A 20,765-nucleotide genomic window follows, 5' to 3' on the forward strand; every position below is an offset into this window, starting at 1 on the left:
TGCGTGCGCGCGCCCCCGCCTGTCCTTGCCTTTGGAGGGAAGCGCTCTCGGCTGCTGCTGCTGCTGCTGCTGCTGCTGCTGCTGGGACTGACTCCGCCGGCGGTCAGGGGAAAGGGCTCTTCAGGGGGAGAGCGGCGGCAGCAGCAGCAGCCTCGCCGGGGGAAGCGTGGCGGGAGCGGGCCCTCCTCCTCCTCCTCCTTCCTGGGGCCACGCAGCCTCCTCCACCGGAGACGCCGGGCAAGGAGCACTTTCCAAACTCCCGCGCAGCAGGCAAGAGAAGGAAGGAAGGAAGAGGGGCTCCGGTCCGGAGGAAGAGGAGGAGGACCAGGAAAGGGACCCCAAAGGAAGGGCTGCTTTGGGGAGCAGGACGGGGTCCAAAGGGCGAAGGGGGACTTGGCAGGAGAAGAGGGGCTCCATGGCTGGGCTCTCCCTGGCCCAGGAGTGGACTGCTTCCTAGGGCCGGAGGGCGGGGGAGGCTCCCGGCCGGGCTGGCGCTGGGGCTGCTCTGCCTCGCCCTCCTCCTCCTCCTCCTCCTCCTCCCTCTCCGTCTGCTGCTGGGCTTGCCCTCCTTCTGCCCCGCGGGGGCCCGGCGTCCGGCGGCGGAGGTGGCCCCCTCGCTGGCCCTGCAGCCTGGCCCGGCCATGGAGCCCCCCGCCGCCCCCTCCTCCTCCTCCTCCTCCTCGGCCGCCGAGAACCCGAGCAAGGCGGCGGCGGAGTACCTCCAGGAGCTCAACAAGATCATCGAGACCCAGCAGGAGCTGCTGGAGAAGCAGAGGCTCCGCATCGACGAGCTCGAGCAGCAAGTGGCCCAGCTGCACCGCGACAACGCCCGCCTCCACGACCAGCACCGCCGGCACCTGGCCGCCTGCAGCCTCCTCCTCCGCCGCCAGCCCCAGCAGCCCCAGGCCGGCCCCGCGGCGCCCGCCCTCCCGCCACCGCCGCCGCCGCCGGCGGCCCCGGGGGACAGCCAGGACCAGGCCAAGGAGGACAGGTAAGGCTTCTTCGGGGGAGGCTCCCCAGCCCCGGCTCATCCCTCTGGAAACAGGCCGGGGGTCTGGGCTGGTCCAGGCGGAAAGGCTCCAGAGCTCTTGGGGTGGGTTTGGGGCACTCTCTCGGCCCGCAAGGTGCAGCTCTGGGGCCAGCCAAAGCCAGTCCCTGTCTCTGGAGTGAACTAAATCCCATCTCTACCTCAAAGAGTCCTTTGGAGGGCTTTAAAGAGAGGCTGGCTGGCCCTCTCTCCGGGGCGCTTTGACTGTGTATTCCTGCCTGGCAGAATGGGGCTGGACTGGATGGCCTCTGGAGTCTCTTCCAACTCTAGGATTCTGGGATGATTCTCTGGCTCTGGGTTAACGATCCAATCTCTACTCCTGGGGCGAGTTCAACCAAATCCTTCCCTCTAGGGTTAGCCAGCCCAAATCCCGGCCTCGGAGAGTCGGGGAGCCTTAGACAGAGGCTGGCTGGCCCTCTCTCAGGGGCGCTTTGACTCTGCAGAATGGGGTTGGACTGGATGACCCTTGGGAACCCTTCCAACTCCCGGATTCCCTGGGTTAGCCAGACGAAGTCCCTGTCTCTGGGGTTAGCTACATCCAAGGCTCTCCTTCGGACCGAGGATGGTGGCGCTGAGGAAGCAAGGAGGGAAAGGGCCGGCGCTGGAACAGCTCCTTCTAGCTGCGGGAGGAGACCTGGCTTGCGGCCGAAGCCTTCGAATAATAACCAGCTCCCGGTTGCCCTCTCCTTTCCCTTTTGGTCCCCCGGGGGGGGGGGTCTCTCTTCTTCTAAGAAGGAGAAGGGAGTGTTTGGTGAAGAAGGGCTCAGCTGCAGCGGTGGCCCCTTTGGGGCTGGAGGAGAACAGCTATTGGGCCCCTCTGCTGCCAAGGCCAAGGCGGGATGGGGAGGCAGGCAGGGAGGGGGCCAGGAAACCTTGTCCGGGGGCCCCTGGGGCCAAAGGTAAACTTGCTCTCCATCCCGGATGGCGCTATTTCCCGGGCGCTTCACTCGTGAATGAACCCTGGGCTGCTTCCTCGGAATGGGGAGCTGCTTAACTGCATGACTGCTTCAAGGGAGGCCGATTCGGGCGTCGTTAAAGGGCTACAGCTCCCTCTCTCTCGGGCTTGTGTATAAGCAGGGATGGATGGGGAAACCTCTTCCTCAACTGAAGCTCACCGCCTGGAAGGGTTGGCGGCTGCTTCTTGGCTCTGGAGACTGCAGAGGAAAAGTTCTGGAGACTTTATACCCAGCAGCTTATTTAGTGCAGCAAAGCGAGTAAGGTTTGGGTCTCTCATCTACAGCTGCAGGAGTTTCCTCTATTGTCTTTACAATTAATAGGATGACAGCTCTAAGGTTACTAACCACAAAGTATTTAACCCACGGATAGCATCACTGAAAACCCCACTCGCCAGTTCAAGTCTCATTTTTCTTCAGCCTATGCATTCAATAGGATATGGACATGTGTGGCAAACAGGGGTGGAGTTGATGAAGGTGTTCATTTGTATCAACACACAGTATAGGAGCAGTTGCCCTTGTGTGTTCAGTTAGTATCTGCAAAGGAAAGCGAAAGGATTGCTTGCCATTCTGTTTATGTGCCCCTAGCATGGACTTCTTAAGGGCAGTTTTTCCCATTTATATTTTGTATCACAGTAGCAGAGATAGTTGCTGCCTGCTTATAGGGGATGAGAAGCCATTCTTTCTCTTCAGTTTGTTTGTTTTTCACCTGCTATAGTATCTTCTTGAGCCCCCCCTCCCCCCCCCCCATTTAATTACAATTGAATGCAAAGGTCTGGAACTGGACTCTATGGCTGGTGCCGGTAGCTAGAGCTTCATTCTTGCAGCAGACAAACTTTGGGATAAAACTGAGGTGCGCAGATGTGTTGCTACAAGTACTATATATCTCACTTGTAGAGTCCATCCTTTGGTGTCTGCTTTTAAAGGGGAAGCTTTCAAGCATTGCTTCCAAAGGGGCATCATCAACTGATTATATGCAAAGCTGTTTTTCAGCCAGGGAGCTTACCTCATTGCGGATTACAGAGAACCATGTTTTTATACTTGCTGTCATTCATTACTCAGTGTGGCATCCAAGAATGACAACTCTGTGCTTGACATGCTGTTTCCTCAGTCCGCACAGTGCAGAAACATGTTCAAGTGACTTCATTTTCCATCTTGTGTCCGTTCCATCAAAATGCTGCTTTTCTTTCTTTCTTTCTTTTCCTGTGGTGGTGCTTTGTCTGACGCTATCTGTTCAAGAAAGTGTGACTTGGGAGAAAGTGTGTGGCCACTAGCTTTAAAAAAATGGGGGCTAGAAAAACATATTGAGGATAAATCCTTTGAAATAAATGAGCTTGTAAAAGGGTGGTTTATAGGGCATATGCTGCTGTTCAGGAAGCACATCTCCTGCTTTCATAACAAGTGGCCTGGCTTCAGTAACCCATTTTTTAAACGTCTGGTTGTAGACAAGAATTCTGTGAACAAAGTCTGAGAGCTGATCCTGGATGTGTGCTGAAACAGCCCTCCTTTACACTCCAGGCATTGTCTTTCCAAGTGACATACTTGACATAACACAAATAGTTTGACATGTTTTGAAAAGGTGTTTCTCTTGACTGTTTGAGGGAGCAGTCTATCAGCCACAGCCTTGACGACTCAGTCTTTTTAAGTCACTAAGTGGATTTGATGTTGGGATCAGAATTAATCTGGGATATTTATGGAATAGTTATAATCGCTCTGAGGTATGGTCTGAAGGGCTCGTTGGGAAAGTTCAGATTTACCAGGCTTCTGCAGTCCTGTCCAACACGTAGAAGCTGAGCTCGATGGGGGTGGGATGTAGCTGGCGAGGGCTCTTTGATGCTCTGAGCGCATGATTAGAAGATATAAAGATTTAGGCAAGAAATGCCAGCTCTCCTTCTAACTGTCAGCAAGCCATCCTTGTTGAGCTATCATAAATTGCTAGGAGCTGCCCTTTCCTGTCTCTGCATGAGGCAACCTGCTGAAATTAATGCATCCATCTGCTAGTGTTTTGTACATAACATAACTTTTCTAGTCTAGTGTATATAATGACAACAAGAGCCACTGCAACACCTCTCCCCTCCCACCACCAGTAACTGTAATAAAAGAAACCTTGGCTGCTTTTGCCTGTGCATTTTGCCATAGACGTCACACTTAGACTTCCAAGTTGTCTTCCTAGTTAACTAGTTTTATTTAAATTGATTAGGATCATATTAACTTAGGCAGTAAGTTCCCAATGTGGTTTTGTTATTCTTTGGGGACTATCTCTGTCTACATGTTTGGTTATTCAGAGTATTTTCCCTCTCCGCTCTAACAGTAATGTTGGAATTAGTGTACATGCCATAGTTTCCTGTTCATTAAAGCATCCCTTCTCCTTTCTGGCAATGCATTCAGACAAGCAAGCATGCCCACTGAAACACATGGCACATTTTAGCATTCAGAGATGCAACAGGAGCTAGGGAGGGAAGAAATGAAGAAACAAATTTGGGTACCAACTCTTCCCTGTTGTTATTATGTAATGGAATTATGTAACCATGAACTGCTGAAGACCAGATTTGGGGGGAGTAATCCAAATGTGAGTTGATCATAGAAGGAAGCATCGTGCTGTGATGTGGCTAGGTGTACAAATGGTTGTTGATGGATACAGCAACCCTCTGTTTTATTATTATTATTATTATTATTTTAAAATTCCTCATTAGTTTATATTAGCATATCCTCTCCTAAGCGTAGTTCATGCTGTTCCCAAATTCATTTAAAAGCATGACAGTTCTTTAAAATGTATGTATTAACAGCTTACATTAAAAAAAATAGACATAAGACTTTTCCAAACACAGAGAAAGTGTTTATTTTTTTTAAATGCTCCCTACTCAGCTTCTTGCAAAGTTCTGGCAAAGGTTTATAGATTTTACAACCATTGCAAAAACTTTATGATTTGGCAGAATCAGTAATTTTGATGTGCACATCCATGGCCTCATTCACCATAGCGGTGAATAGCAAGTAAGCTAATTAGCAAGTAAGCTAATTTGCCCCCAACAGTCTAGGTACTCATTTTAGCGACCTCGGAAGGATGCAAGCCTGAGTCGAGCTTGGGCCCTTTTGCTGGTCTTGAACTCGCAACCTTGTGGTTTCGAGTAAATGGCTGCAGTACAGGCATTTAACCACTGCGCCATCAGGGCTCCTGCCACTAGTAGTGACGGCTGCAGTTGGGAAACTCTTGTGAGGCTTGAGTGCAGGGCACTGTTTCTGTGGCTTGGAGTAGCACCATTTTGGGACAGACTGACTGATTGGAATGAGGAGATAGAACACACGGTGGTAGGGAGAAGCAGCGGCAAAAAGGAGCTTTCACAAATGGGACCCTGTTTAAGCTTTGTGAGCTTTGCTGGAACTTTCCTGGAAGGCTGGAGCATCACTGCTGCCCCTGCTTTCTTTTCTCAGAAGGTGTGTGGGGAAGCCAAGTCTTTAGGGAAGCAGGGGGAGGAGTACTCACAAAAACAAAGAGCAAACACACTGTGCTAATAATCATCTTCCTATGAAAAAAATATGCACAGTATTTCATTGCACATGAGTTACACACACCTTTTATCATTATTTCATGCAAAAGTATGGGATGCATAACCTCAAGAGTGATAGATGCAAGAGAATTTCTGTCTCAAGTCCCCCCCCCCCCCCCACAGAAAAATTGATCTTTCTCTTTCTGCAGGAAGCCACACTAGAGAACTATGTGCATATCAGCAGAATGTGTTCTTAATTCCAAGATAAGGAAGAGAGCCTTTCATTCTGTTCTTGGGACCAATAATGAGATGGTGATTTTCTTTTTGACTGACCTTTGGTTATACAAGGGCCAGAGCAGGAGTCAGTGAGACCCATTCAACTTTCTCTAGACATTTAATTTTCATGCCAGTTAGAATAGTCTCTCCTAATCCCCATTGAGGTATAGAGAACTCTGATTAGAAAGAGATGGATAAGAATACTTGTAGTGCCACTGGTGTTGTTCTTGATTTGTTTGTGTCTGCTGTTTTGTTAAATCTTAAATGCCATTTTAGGATGGTTTTAATGGGAAAACAATATGTCTCTGCTATAGCCGTGGCTGTTTCAGGTTAGCAGTTTTTGGCAAGGAGTCAAGCGGGTTTGCAAGCAAAGGAAAGAGATAGTGAAGCAAGCAAGCAAAGTATAGAAAACCCAACAGGGGACAACAGGCATGCAATTAATTTGGACAACTTGTCTCTTAACCTGTACTTGAAAATGATAAATGGTTGAGCAGGGTGTTCTTGTCCTTGATCACCTTGGCTAAGAGGAATCTTCTTCAATTGAGGGTGTGTTTGTCTTCATGAGCTATAAGCAAGATGCACATTTGTTTTTTCTTTCGAAGATTCACCAAGTACCAGCATTACAACTAACATTTGTATGAGAAAAACAGACCTGGAACTTTGTCTAGTCTTAATAGTCATTATGTTAAATATGGATGTGCTGTATGTGAAACCAGCTTGAATTTCAGCAAATGCATATTTGGAGTGTATGTATTGGCATACAGCTTACATATTTACTCTTTTGACATGGGCTTTCTCTCTCTTAACACAATCTCTTGGGTAAAATAAGGCAAGTAACCACACACTTTCTGAGTCCCCTTTCCTCCAAGTAAGAAGCTCACATGGCTTTATTGCTGGGGAAGAACATAGAAGCATGATTCTGTCACTTAAAGCTATTTATTAGAAAGATGTTTGATATATACTGATTCCCTATTACAAGGCAACAGAACATCTAAGAGAAAACAAGATATAGGTTAAAAACACACTGTAGAAATAATCCAGTTGGAGACTGCTTTAACTGTCCTGGCTCAGTACTAGGGAATCCTGGGAATTGTAATTTATTGTGGCACCAGAGCTCTCTGACAGAAGGCTAAATATCTCACAAGACTACAGCTCCCAGAATTCCTAAGCATTGACCCAGGGCAGTCAAAACAGTCCCATACTGGATTGTTTCTGCAATGTGTTTTGGACCATACTGAATAACCCCTTTATATTTAAAATGTATTACTACATAATGCTAAATAATACTGTTCAGTACTGTACTTTCCAAACAGAAACACTTTAAAAGTAGAAGTCTCCCTTTTCCAGACATTCAGGCTGCTGTTTCAACATCAGAATAATTCAGCAATATTGCAGATTTGATTTGATTTGATTTAATTTTTTTCCATGTAGATAGTCTAGGTTAAGCATGTGCAACATCTCAAATTAAAAGGGTCTTTGTTTACCTAATCTGAGGTCCTGCAGATACTAAACCTAGGTTATTTACAGCTCCCAAATTAATGAACTGTAGAAATTTATCTTATTCTCTAATCTAATGTTGGCTAAAATAATATTGGAAGCCTTTTAGTCACCTGAGATTATATAAAATGTTCAGGTCAACAAAAGTTGCTTTAAGTTGAAAATGTGAAGATATAAGTAGGGCTCCTAGTGTTGAATCTCCAGGATGTTTTGAAGAGCTAGGACTAGGATATTATCTGCCACTTTCTCCACCCTCCACCCCACCCCATGCACCTGTAGTAACTGGAGCGGGGAATGTAGTTTCCTGCCAATTATTTATTGTTTCACAAGTGTTTGAGGCCTTTAGAAAAGACTTGATTCTGGTAATGATTAAAATTGGTAGAAATTTTTTTAATTCAACACAGCAAGATGCACTTTTGGACTCTCCATGGAGGTGTTGCTATAGAGACTGTCTTGCTGAGGGCCTGTACTTCAAAATTCACCACTGCACCACTGGGCCTTGTTTCCTCCAAATGGCAACAAAGCAATTTATGAAATAATAGAATTTCAGATAAATTTTTATGACTGTTTAAGAATGTTGATAGCTGCATTTCATAATTTCCCAGCTAAATATCGGATGGTTTGCCAAGTATCTTGTTTTTTCTTTCCTTGGCAGGAGGTTCTAAGTTGGAAGTACTTGTTTAGTTTAAATGACAGAATTGAATTGAACACTTAAAAAGCTGATGACACATTACTGATTATGTTTATTGAAATAGACTGAGTTGTCTCTTTAGTGAACATGAAAACAGTATGGAGACAACTTAGACTGCCTGGTCATATGAGGTTCTGTAATCAACAGGCTATTAGATGTTGATTTTACAAGCCACAATAAGCAACTTGGTCTCTAGGGAATGTTCCACACATTACCTTTTTCAGTTATGCAGATGTTTTTGATAAACAAGGCTTGATAACATCTGATAATTGTTTTGTGTGAATGAGCTGTCATAGATCTTGATACAATCATGCTATTCAGTGTTAAATCTTATGTGACTTACTGAAAGTATTAGTTCACTTGTTTAGCTGTCAGTCATAAAGTGTAAAGTAATCAAGAGAAATATGCACATTTACAATTAGTTGAGCTAAATTATTGTCTTTATGTTGTTGCAAACTGATTACTTCTCTGAAACTTGATTCTGGTGGCATAGTGGTTAAATGCCTGTACTGCAGCCCCTCACTCAAAACCATAAGGTTGCGAGTTCAATAATGAAAGGACTCAAGCTTGACTCAGGCTTGCATCCTTTTGAGGTTGCTAAAATGAGATTGTTGGGGGTAATTAGCTTATAGTTGTAAACCGCTTAGACACTGCTAGTTCAGAATGAAGCTATTTGTTTTTGTTTTTTGTTTTGGTGAGTTGTCTCTCAGTGTATTCCATTCCAGGCTTTATAGGTGAGTTTTCATCAACCATTCTCACAAATCTCACAGTGACCAAAACACCCATTTTCTTTATAAACACCATTACCCATAAAAATCAAGATCTGAAAGAAATGCTCAGAAAAAAATTAAGCTTGGCCTATAAAATATCTTAAATTTGATACTAATATACCAAAACCTAGTTAGTACATTCTTTTCCTGTGTGGAGCACTGCATTTGAAGATATTAAAGCTCAAGGTTTTTTTAACTCAAGGGTAAATAATTCTTGCTACTTCCATTCTTAAATGATGCGGGATTATTACAGATGCATCAAATAATAACATAGTTAAAATGGGTATTCAAATAGATGAAACAAGACAGTTTGGAAGAAAGGTCAATTACTGTATATACTCATGTATAAGTCAAGAAATTTTAGTCAAAAAATTGACTCCAAGAACCTGGCTCGACTTATCCACAGGTCAATGTAAATCCTGTACTTTAACTCCTATTAAAAAGGGAACCATCCCTTGGTGAAAGGCAAGAGCATAATCTGTCCTGGAAGCACTGACCCCCTTTTATTCTCTCATCTATTCAGCCTTTAGTGCAATCACAAACAGTGATGCTTGCTGGAATTTTTGTAAGTTCTTTGGCATTGCTTTCATTTGCTTCATTCTTTAGATGCTTTGTTACACACCACTAAGTTTTACCCTCAACTTATCCATGGGTCAGATCAAAATTCATAATTTTGGCCCCTAAACCTGTCCTCTACTTATACATGAGGTCAACTTATAGTCAAGTATATATGGTATTAATGCATAAATGATGTTAAAAATGCAAGGCATACATTTAAATAAATAATGTGCTTAAAATTTTATTAAGGTATTTTAACTGATTTTATTTGGAAGCTGCCTTGAGTCCCATTCTAGGAGAAAGACAGCACATAAATAAAATAAAATAATAATTTTTTGAATTCATTTTTAGCAGCATGCAGAGTCTGGTTCATCAACCAGGCTGCTTATTTTTAAAGTTAGAGGTCTAAATCTAATGCAAGTTAATGAACTTTATACAAGTGTTGAGTTACTTATTCAGCACTTGATTCAATAGGTGTACTCTAGTTGGGACTAACAGCTGTTTGGCCAGAATTAAAATGAGAAGAATGGTACCAGGTATGGGCCTGCTAAAGCACTACTGTCAAGAAAAAATATTGGAATAAGTTTACAATTAACCATAGGATGCAGTTTAGAAAGCTTATATTCATGCAGTGCTAAAATAACTAATTTAATGATTATCTGACTGAACTTTACTGTCACTGTATGAAACATCATACTTTTATTTTAAGCAACATTGTATAATTGCATCATATTATGCATGTAATAAATTGTGTTCCTAAAGTAACAAAATTATTTAAAATCTGTTAATGTCACTTTTTTTCAACATTCCTAACAATTCAATTTTTTTAAATCAAAAAAGCAGAAAAAAATCTCCGCTCTCGCCACAGTTTGAAAATGTATGGAAATTTTGCATCCTCCTGGAACTGGATGGCTTGATTATGTTATTCCAAAGCTGTGAACTTTAAGTTTACTTTCAGTTTACAGTGCTTGTTTTACCTTAAAGCCTTTTTAGGACTCAAGATCATGTTATCTGTAACACTCTTGTTAACTGCCCTCAAGTTGATGGTGACCTTATGAATAAGAGACATCCAAGTCACTCAGTTTTCAAGAGCCCTGCTCAGGTCTTGCAAACTCAGGGCTGTGGCTTCATTGATTGACTCTGTCCATATGGAATGTAGTCTTCCTCTTTCCTACTGCCTTCTACCTTGCCAAGCATTATTGTCTTTTCTGCAGAGTTATGTCTTCTCATGATTCGTCCAGAGTAAAACAGTGTCTGTTTAGTAATCTTGACTTCTAGGGAGAGTTCAAACTTAATTTGCTCTGGGACCCATATATTTGTCAGTAGTCCATGGTATCCTTAGAGCTCTTCTCCACATCACATTTCAAATGCATTGATTTCCTTTCTGTCAGCTTTCTTCAGTGTCCAGCTTTCACAGCCATACATAAAAATGGGAAGTACAAAAAACAACAACAAGAAGAAAGAACAAAAAAAAGGGGGGGGATTACAATGGCATGCACAAAATTTTCCTACAGTCTTTGATTCTGCTCTGTTTCCTGTTTTTGCATTCTGATTGCCTATGATAACAAAAAGTCCTGTTTTGGTGTGTGATCAATTTCCTCCTAGGCTCCAGCGTATAATTTTTCAGTTTCTTCTTCTTCCTCTGTAGTTGGAGCATAAACTTGGATTATGGTTATATTAATGGGTTTTCTCTGAAGTCTTATTGATATGATCCAGTCACTCTTTGCATTATACCATTTGACTGTTTTTGCTACATCACCCATTATAAATGCCACCCCATTTCTTTTTAGATTTTCATTTCTTGAGTAAAACACTGCGTAGTTATTTGACTTAAAATGTTCCATTCCTATTGACATGGGCTTATCCACCCAAGTACAGGGCACCTTTTCCTTACGCGGGGATCTGTTCTGGACACCCCCCCCCTGCATAAGTGAAGTTCCATGAAAGCCTGAGCCCCATGCTGGTGGCAGCATGGCGCGAGTGCATGTGCCATTGCCTTTTATGGCAAGCGGCTTTCAACATAAGCTGAAAGCCGTGTAAAGAGCATCCACATATGATGCGGGTGCCCTGCATTGCAATATTTATATGTTCCATTTCCTCTTTTACTATATCTACTGTATTTTCTGGCATATAAGACTACTTTTTAACCCAGGAGAATCTTCTCAACAGTCGGGGGTCGTCTTATACGCCGGGTGTCATCTTATAGGGCAGGTGCTGAAACTTCTGAGCCAGACTGGAGAATCTGCGGTCACCGCATATAGTGGGGGAAGCTTAAAAACGGCCGCAGACACATCCCCACCATATGCGGCGATCATATGAAAGCAGCTACCACTCTGATAGTCTTGGAGACAGGGAGGACTGGGCAGGCAAGGAGAGCTGACCAGTCCAAGCAGGCTTTGTATACAACAAGGTTTCCTGCTAAGTACTTGCATGACGTTTGAATCAAAATTACCATATTGAAATCAAATCTGATGTTTTTTTAATTTTTATTTGGTGTGCGTTGGAAGAGGGGTAGTCTTATACAGTGAGTATATCCCAAACTCCATATTTTAACTGGAGAAGTTGGGGGTCGTCTTATATGCCTAGTCGTCTTATACACCGGAAAATACGCTAGCTTCCCCCATTTCATGCATCTCACCTTCCATGATCCTATAATATGTGTTGTGCAGCTTCGGACTTTGATTTTTCCTCTGAGCATATTAACAGTTGTACATCATTTCAACATGAGTCCAGTTTCATCATTAGCCAGAGCACTACTTGTCCTTGTCCTCTGCTCTTCCCCAGTAGCTCACTGAGTGCTTTCTGACCTGGAAGTCTCATTTTCTGGCACTATCTTGTTTCATTTTGGATTGTCTCATCATAAGGTTTTCATGGTAAAAGACATTCATAAGGGTTTATAATGCCTACAGTATTAATAGGTATTAGCTATGGTGCCACTACCATTGCTGCCCAGTTTGACACACTTAGTTTGGTTCCTCAGTAAAAGACTGAGAATCTTCCAGCAGCACTGCTGCCATCAGCAATAGCCCCTTGCCTCACAGGAGCACATAAAGTGCCTCACAGGAGCACATGATCACAGAAAGGAAGTTTCTTTATTGATGGGACCTGTAGCATTACTAATTCCTATGTGTATCCTCCACCCAGATTTTGAGATTATCCTTAGGGATTCTTCTCTTGTTGGTTATGTCAAGTGTGCTACGAAGAATAGTGACTGTGGACAAGACTGTTTTGGTAGTGGCACCATAGCCATAAAGTAATTTCCCCAAAGAGGCACAAACAATGACTATTCCAGTGTCAGATGAAGACATTTTTATTTCCCCATGCTTTCAGACAGTGGCATCCCGCACCAAGGTTTTACCTGGTGGGGGGGGGGGGACTCTGGGGCGTGGCTTTGAGGTGAAGCCAAAAGGGCCCACTCCCAACTCCTTGCCCTGTTCAGCTTTACTCAAAAGTAAAGCTGCATGGGGCAGTGCCAGGGGTGCTTGCCCTCTCCCTATCGTGTGCTGTGGCACGCGGCAGGGAGGTGAGAGAGTCTCACCAGGTATCATCCCCCCTTCTGTGGTGTTACTCCCTTCAGTGGTGTCACCCCTGCACCCCCTAGTGATGCTTATTGCCTTCGGATCTCTTATAAAATTTTAAACACTTGTTCTCTCATATTCATATTAGTAAATATTTCTTTAGATTGTGAAGTTGAAAGCTTTCACAGCTGGCATCCATAGTTTTTTGTGGATTTTTTGGGCTTTATGGACATGTTCTGGAAGAGTTTATTCCTGACGTTTTGCCAGCATCTGTGGCTGACATCTTCAGAGAACTGAGTGGAGTATATATACTGTGTGACCTTTGGTTGCAAGGAAGTGATTTACCTGTTAATCTCTGTGTTGATCTGTTGAATGGCAAGGCCTCAGAGTGTTTATTTAATTAGTGATCCATTGTCTGCTGGGAAATCCCCCTGGTAGCCAATCTTTGTTTACTTTAAGGGTTTCTTCTTTCCTGTTGAAGTTGTCTAGGTCTTTGTGGATTTCAGTGGCTTCCCTGTGCATTCTGACCTGTTGGCATGGTCCAGAATTTCAGTGTTTTCACATAGCATTTTATGCCCAGGATGGTTTATAATGTATTCTGCTATTGCTGATTTTTCTGGCTGACTAAGTCTGCAGTGTCTCTTGTGTTTCTTGATTTGTGTTTGAACACTGCATTTGGTGGTCTCTATGTAGACTTGTCTGCAGCTGCATGGTATGTGGTAAACTCCTGCGGCCATGAGAGGGTCTCTCCTGTCCTTTGCTGAACGCAGCATTTGCTGGATTTTCTTGGTTTGTAGATCATTTGGAGGTTGTGTTTCCTCACCTGTTTCACTATTCTGTCTGTGATTCCATTGATGTATAGTAAAAATATTTTGCCTTTGGGTGGTTTTTTGTCTGCACTCCTATGGGTTTTTCTGGGTCTGGCAGCTCTTCTGATGTCTGAGCTAGAGTAACCATTAGCCTATAGAGCCCACTCTAGGTGCTTCAATTAATCTTCCAGGAAGTGGGGTTCACAGATCCTTTTTTCTTGGTCTACCAGGGTTTGTATTGTTTTATTTTATTTTATTACTTTTGATTGTTTGGAAAATTATCCTTTTCTCTGCTGTGTGGGTTTTCTATTTCACTTTTACTGTGTTTACAGTTGTATTGTGATATTTTATTGTATATTGCCCCAGTATCTTGCTTTTGGTCAGATTATAAATATAGCTAGAACTGTAAATAATTACTTGACCCATCCTTGAAACACCCAACACCCTTAAGAAATGAACTGAGTTCTCATTTCATCTAACCAGGCAAAAGAAACCACTTCAGAATTCCATAAAATGAATCTGATAATCACTGAAGCTGTGCAGTTCACATGGCACTTTGTAAAATTTGCTTTCTAGGGTTGTCATGACTTTTAGCCAAAGGTGGAAATCATATGGTTTGTAGGCTGAGCACAATCGTTTCTCCTCCATTCTCACCACCAATCCAACTTGTTATTAAAAATGTACTTTAAAAAATGAAAATCGTGCCTCCACTGTGCACAGTTCTGTAATAAAACAAATATTCCACTTTATTTTGGACCAGAAAAATCCAAACCAACTCAAATATATCTCCCCCCCCCCCAAAAAAAAACCGTAATTGGCCTTCTGGTCACTTCTGGTTTTGACAGAAGGGGTAGGGTAGCCATAACCCGGCTGCAACCGGGTTTTTCCCTGTTTTGGCGGCACCTGCCCGCTCCCGGCACGGGTGCCATCCAAAAACCGGGTAAAGCCCGGTTGCAGCGGGGTTGCGGAGCAACCCGGGGGGCCTCGCTGCCCTCCTCCTCCTCCACCGTGCATGGCCGCACGGAGGAAGAGGAGGGCAGCGAGGCGTGGGGCGGAGGAGGCTGCAGGGAGGTGGCGCCTCCTGCGCGCAGCCGCGCCAACCTCCCCGCCTCCCTGCAGCCTCCTCCTTCCTTCCTGGCCTCCGCGGAGGCCAGGAAGAAGGCGAGGCCCCGGCGATCACCAGCAGCCTCGCGCCTTCCTCCTCAGCCTCTGCAGAGGCCGGGGAAGGAAGGGAGGCCTCGGCGATCGCCCGAGGCCTGGCCCTTCCTCCGCGGCCTCTGCGGAGGCCGGGGAAGGAAGGGAGGCCCCGGCGATCGCCCATGGCCTGGCCCTTCCTCCGCGGCCTCCGATTGCGGCGAGGCCCGGGGCCCAGGCGGGGAGGGAAAGCCTCCTTAAGTGGAGGCTTTCCCTCACCTCTTGGCCTCTGCTCCCCTCCGCGGGAAAATGTAGGACAAAATTTTCAAATGTAGGACACAGAAAATGTGTCCTACATTTGAAAATTTTGTCCTACATTTTTCCCATTTTGGAGGTCCGGAGTTATGGCAACCCTAAGAAGGGGCAGGTACAACCTTCAGGGTGCTAGTTGAGCTACCTCTGTCTTAAGCCCTTAGTGGTGTTCTGGACATTAACTTCCTTTTCTCTAATATAGCATATCAGTCTACTCCTTCCCTTATAATTAAAACATGAAGGTGGTGCCATAGTGAAAAGTCTTTCTGCTCTCTGGACAATTTCAGAATCCCCATGGGCAAACCATATACCAAGCAATTTACTTACAGTCCTGCTTCACTTAGTTCAAATGTAGTAAGTAAATGACTATACAATTAACCTTAGAATAAACAAAGGGAGTGCGTTGATTGTGAGCCCTTTATTAGGACTAATGATCTAGTATAAAGCAATAACAGGAGATGTTACTTGCAAAAAAGAGCTGAAGCATTGTTTCCTAAAGTTAGGAAACCAAGATAACATCTTTCTTGGGTTAGCTTCTATTTTTGATTACAACGCACAGCCAAAAACTGGAAAATAGGGGATACTTTGTATTAAGAGAAACTGTCAAAAAGGCTTGATCTTGGTCCTAAAATCTTCCAGCAATTGCAAGGGGGAGACGTTGGAATGATAAAGCTGTTGTTTCTTGTTGTAACTGTGTGCTGTGATATTTAACTTCTAAGCACTGCTGATGATTTTCTGTAAAGCAAAGGAGGCCAAGTATAGCCCTCCAAATGAAGCTCCCAGCATTCCTGACTATTTGCTGTGTTGGCTGGGGCTGATAGAAGTTACAGCCCAACTTTGCCCACTCCTGCTCTAAAGTTGAAAAGGTACTGGAGCCCTCTTCAAGTGATGTAGAGAGTCTTCGTAAACAAAAAAATGAAGACACACAAATTGGTTCTACCTAAAAGATTTGAATTAAAATGATGTCACTACCTTGAAAAAAAATTTTTTCTTCACTTTGTACCTCCCCTTTGTCCTGCTGTTTTTTCTGAATAAAAAAAGAAGCCATGGTCATGATTGAAGCTGGTAACACATTTATAATGCATACAAATGAAAGCATAATTTTAGCAGTGAATGTACTAAGAGCCACAGCATATAGCAAAATGACACTTACAGTGTTGGTATTGTCTAAGTCAATTGAGGCTAACAAATCAGTACCTTAAAATTAATTTAACAGTGTTCTTATCTAAAGAATGCCTTCCGGCTTATGAAATTAGTTTATGGTTCACATGTCACCATTAGCACTAAGTGCTAGCCTTACTGACAGTCTAAGAGACCACACTGCATGAACAGAGAGATGGCAGAGCCAACTCAGGAACTGGATGTTCCTACTGTTTTCTTGATTTTTTTTTAAATGGTGTCAGTATCACAGATGTCATTCTGCCTCATATCTTTTCCCCTAAGAGGTTGGACATATTCCCCTTCAAGTACTGTGTGTGCATGTAAAGACATGCCTATATTCCCTGGAATCCTTGTTATCCTTAACAATGCCAGTACATCAAACCAGAAACATCAGAAAATGGTCTACATTACAAATGCAGTGTAACTAAATATAATCTTGCCTAATATTCCTGGTTTTGTTTAAACAATATGGGCATAATCCAGTGAAGGGGAAACTAATATGACTTTGCATGGGCTAGCCCATAAAAATGCTTGTTTCCCAGGCTGGGGATGAGGGGAATTTGTTTTAAAGACAGCAACCAAAAACTTAATCGTTTTTTGTTTAAACCAGATTTTTTGTGTTAATGTCTTAATAAAAAAATGGATCTTGTTTATTATATTAATACTGTGAAACTTGTTTTATTGAATACATTTGGCACTGATATAATTTACACCTTTTAATAAAATTAAATTCTAAAATAACAGATCAAAATTAATATCATACCTTCATCATCACTGTTGTTTTCTTTGCATTTTTCTAAATGATTCTTCATTCTTGGCCTTCCAATTCTCTCTCTCTCTCTCTCTCTCTCTCTGTCTCTCTCTCTCACACACACACACACACACACACACACACACTTTTCTTGCATTTGGCTTTACATCTCTTTCTTTCATTTTTTTTATCTCATCAAAAGAGAGCCAAACTAAGTCTTTTTCCTTTCACTCATGTCACTGAATTGCTTCAACTCACTCAAATGAAGACCATAGGAAGCAAGGAATAATACCTTTATAGTTATATAATTATTATAGTAATAATAATTACTTTATAGTAAGTGAACTGGGAATTCCCCTACACAGGGAGATTTCCCAACCGCTGACTTTTGGAATTATATTGACAAGTTGGTAGCTTATATTGGTAGCGTATATCATTGGAGTGTAGAACAATACCAATATAGAACTAAATCAGAAAATGAAGTAGCAAAATGCAGTTCACATTATGGTCACTAGCATAAATAATTCTTTAAAAACTCCTCTTTTAAAACAAGTTGTTTTGATTGAACTTACATTAATTGAAGGATTTATTTCTGAATGACATTTTTTTTGCACCATAAAATAAAGTGATTCTTAAAAAGAAGCAACTGACACTGGATACTCATCTGAAAATGAACAGCTGCCATTAAACTATTAAAGTTAAAATGCTTAAATTCAAACAGTCATTAATGTTCCCAGTAAGAGAATTGGAAATTGGTAATAAAGGTAATAGCCAGATAAGAAGCCGACACTGAGACAGTTACATGGTATATCTCATTCCATATGATATCAAGGGACTGTGGAATGGTTGTTTATCTTAAAGTACCAACTGATACGTAGGCTGTCATCAAAACCTCTATCATAATGGAAAGACTTTGGCATCCACTGGGATTTGGTTCCAGGACTTGCTATGGATACCAAAATCTGTGGATGCTTAAGTCCCATTATATACAGTGGCATAGTAGTCCCTTATATAAAATGATAAAATTAAGATTTGCTTCTTTGGAATTATTTTTTTTTAAAAAAATTCTGTGGATGGTTGAATCTATTGATACAGAATCCATGGATACAGAGGGATGACTGTACTGTGAGCCTTTCAAGATTTTTAAAAATAAAATAAAATGGAGTTTTACTTATGGTTCCCTGCTGCCTGTGGTTCCAGTGTTTAGACACTTCTAATTTGCTTTCCTAATGCCAGTTTGCACATTAGCTGGTTGCTGCCAATATGCTACTCCTGAATAGCTGACTTGTGCACCAGCAAGGTAAGATTTGTAATATGTGGACAAACAAATCACATGCCCCATCTTTTGGGCTTTCTAATGGTAATAAACACATGATTTAGACTGCATATATAATGCAAACATTCCTAATTGCTGGTATAGTATCAGAAAGAGTCATTGGAGAGCAGACCTGCAATAGCTATCCACAGCTGAGAAATAATAAATGTTTTGGGTTCTATATTTGGTAATGAGTGGTTGTGAAGTCTGTATTGAATAAAGTGTCTCTTTATAAGGGGAAAAGAAACTGGTGTCAGGGGCCTGATGTCTTGGTTTTAATAACTGAGTGTAATTGGAATTCCTGTACAGAGATGCAGACCTCCAAAGCCATTTAGGATGAGGCCTCATAGCAAAAGGAAGCTCAGACTTGTTTCTGAAAACTCTGTAATCAGGTTTTTTTAAAAAAAAAAAAAAAACACATGTCTGACTCAAAGGAGGCTATCTTTAGGGAGACATTTCTTTTAATGGCAGATGGTGGAAGCATTGCCAAAAGTGAGATATTTGTGAAACTAGTTTTTAAATTGATACTTCCAAGGGAGGTAAATTATTAAATGAAAAATGTGATAAATTATTAAATTCTTGTCATAAACACACATCAAAAAATGTGATTTCAGGCAAATACTATTTGAGGATAAGAATGTTTTATCTATGTAATGGCAAATGGTTTTACTATAATCATTACAAGGGTGATGATGGAGATCCCAAAAGGCACAAAAAAAAAGTTTCCAGAAAGATTACAACATCATGTGTAGAGAGTAATGGAACTGCATGCTTGCCTTGCCAAGTACCTTGCATAGGCTAAAGTAATGTGCCCAACTTTTAGCCAATCATTTGTTCAGGACTGAAATCTACCCACAAATTATTAATGAACTGTATGTGTGTCAGGGAGGTGTAAACAGCTCCACTCGCTAATAGCAGCCAGAATTACAGTCAATGCACTTCCTTGAGGCCTCTATGGAAACAATGCTGCTGTCATCTTCATTCAGTATAACACAGCAATAAACTGAAAGTTCAGTCTGCAGTTTCACAAAAACAGAGTTTTTTGTCAAATTTTCTCTTTAATTAAAAAAAATCATTGCATTTGTCTGTCATTCCAGAAATGGAACTCTTCAATTAAGTTTCAGAGTAGCACTTCTCTGTGAACTCCCTCCACATTCTCAGCTCTTCAAAATTCAAATTTTCCCACTTTCCAATACCGTTTTTCTAATTGACCCTATCTAACTATATAACAGATATACTCTAGGTTATAGCCTTTCCCCAATAGACCCCTCTTTACAGCATTCCATGAACTGTGGTTAGTAGGCTCTACCCACGCTTGGCCAGCTTCTTGCTTCACAATTCCTATTGGTTTGCTTATCCAAAAAGAAAAAGAAAATCCTGCTCAGGTTTAACATGACATAACAGTTTGTTTTCTCTCTTTTTCAGTAAATAGCACTTAAGTAATATAAGTAAAAAGACTTCGAAGAGTTTTCATAAGTAGCCTTTGCTCAAGTGATAATCAGAACCTTTATATGTTCTGGCTTCAGTGACAGTAATGGTATGCTAAAATAAACTGTCTTCATTATGCAGTGGGATCTTACAGCATCTTTGAGACTAACTGAAAGAACGAAGCTAGTAGCATGAGCTTTACTTTTTACACCCCAGCCTTGCCACTATCACTTATTACCACACATGTTACTTTTGAAATATAACTTTGTTGTGACCTCATTTTCAAAAAAGGAGAGAGCAACTCATTTACTTGTAATTTGTTACTTCAGGACTATGGATTTGCATTAACAAACAATTTCTGGATTTGAATTTTGGTAATATGTAAACTTAGTTTGTAACATATGCTATATGATTTATCAAGCAGTGGTTCACACTCCCTCTGCTGGTTCATTAGCAACAATCTACTATTTTGAAGACTCCTCTGATTTATTGTAATGTAAACATGGGACTGTTATATTTTATTTCTGCTTGAACAGTATCTAGCCCACTGAGGCATTTAGGTGACAGGTGGGAAATATTTATATCTTTCCAAAGTGTATTTATTATGATGCCAATTCAGAGTAGGATAATGGAAGATAAAGCATATTGCCTCTAGCTCAATTTGATGACTGGGAAGAAAAGCCAACTTGGCACAAGAACACAGCCTTCATTTCAATCAATTTAAAGGAACTGTATAACACACTTGGTTTATAATATTCAATAATGCTGGTGCCTCTGCAGCTACGCTATCACTAATGTATCTTTGCACAATTGGGAGGTTTCTTCAGATTTCATGGATTCCACCCTTGAGATATATACACAAGTAAGAAACTGTTATTTTTTCAGAAAGTCCTAAGGGTAATAAAATACAACAACCCACAAACAAAAAAGGGGAGCTGGACATGGTGTGGTGCTGCTGACCTGAGGCAAAGGGGCAGAATGGAATTTAACAAGGATAAGAGAAATAGCTAAGGACCTTCGTGGACTTCCACAAATACACACACACAACTACATCTTGCT

The 20,765-nt window shown here is 42.1% G+C and overlaps 1 protein-coding gene across 3 annotated transcripts in view; it reads left to right on the forward strand.

Moving 5' to 3' along the window:
• The first annotated feature begins 24 nt into the window (after positions 1–24).
• Positions 25–20,765, forward strand: part of IQSEC1 (IQ motif and Sec7 domain ArfGEF 1) — a 479,651-nt gene continuing 458,910 nt past the window's right edge. For 2 of the 3 annotated variants that reach the window (XM_089523108.1, XM_089523116.1), the window contains exon 1: positions 25–991. In XM_089523108.1, coding sequence (XP_089379234.1) covers positions 642–991 — 350 coding nt within the window. In that variant the 5' untranslated portion in view covers positions 25–641. The remainder of the gene's footprint in view (positions 992–20,765) is intronic. The other variant, XM_089523111.1, reaches the window with a different exon arrangement.

This window comes from Sceloporus occidentalis, unplaced genomic scaffold (genome assembly GCF_023333645.1).
Source record: "Sceloporus occidentalis isolate IW3139 unplaced genomic scaffold, rSceOcc1.0.p SCAF_1, whole genome shotgun sequence".
In the NCBI taxonomy this organism is placed as follows: Eukaryota; Metazoa; Chordata; class Lepidosauria; order Squamata; family Phrynosomatidae; genus Sceloporus; species Sceloporus occidentalis.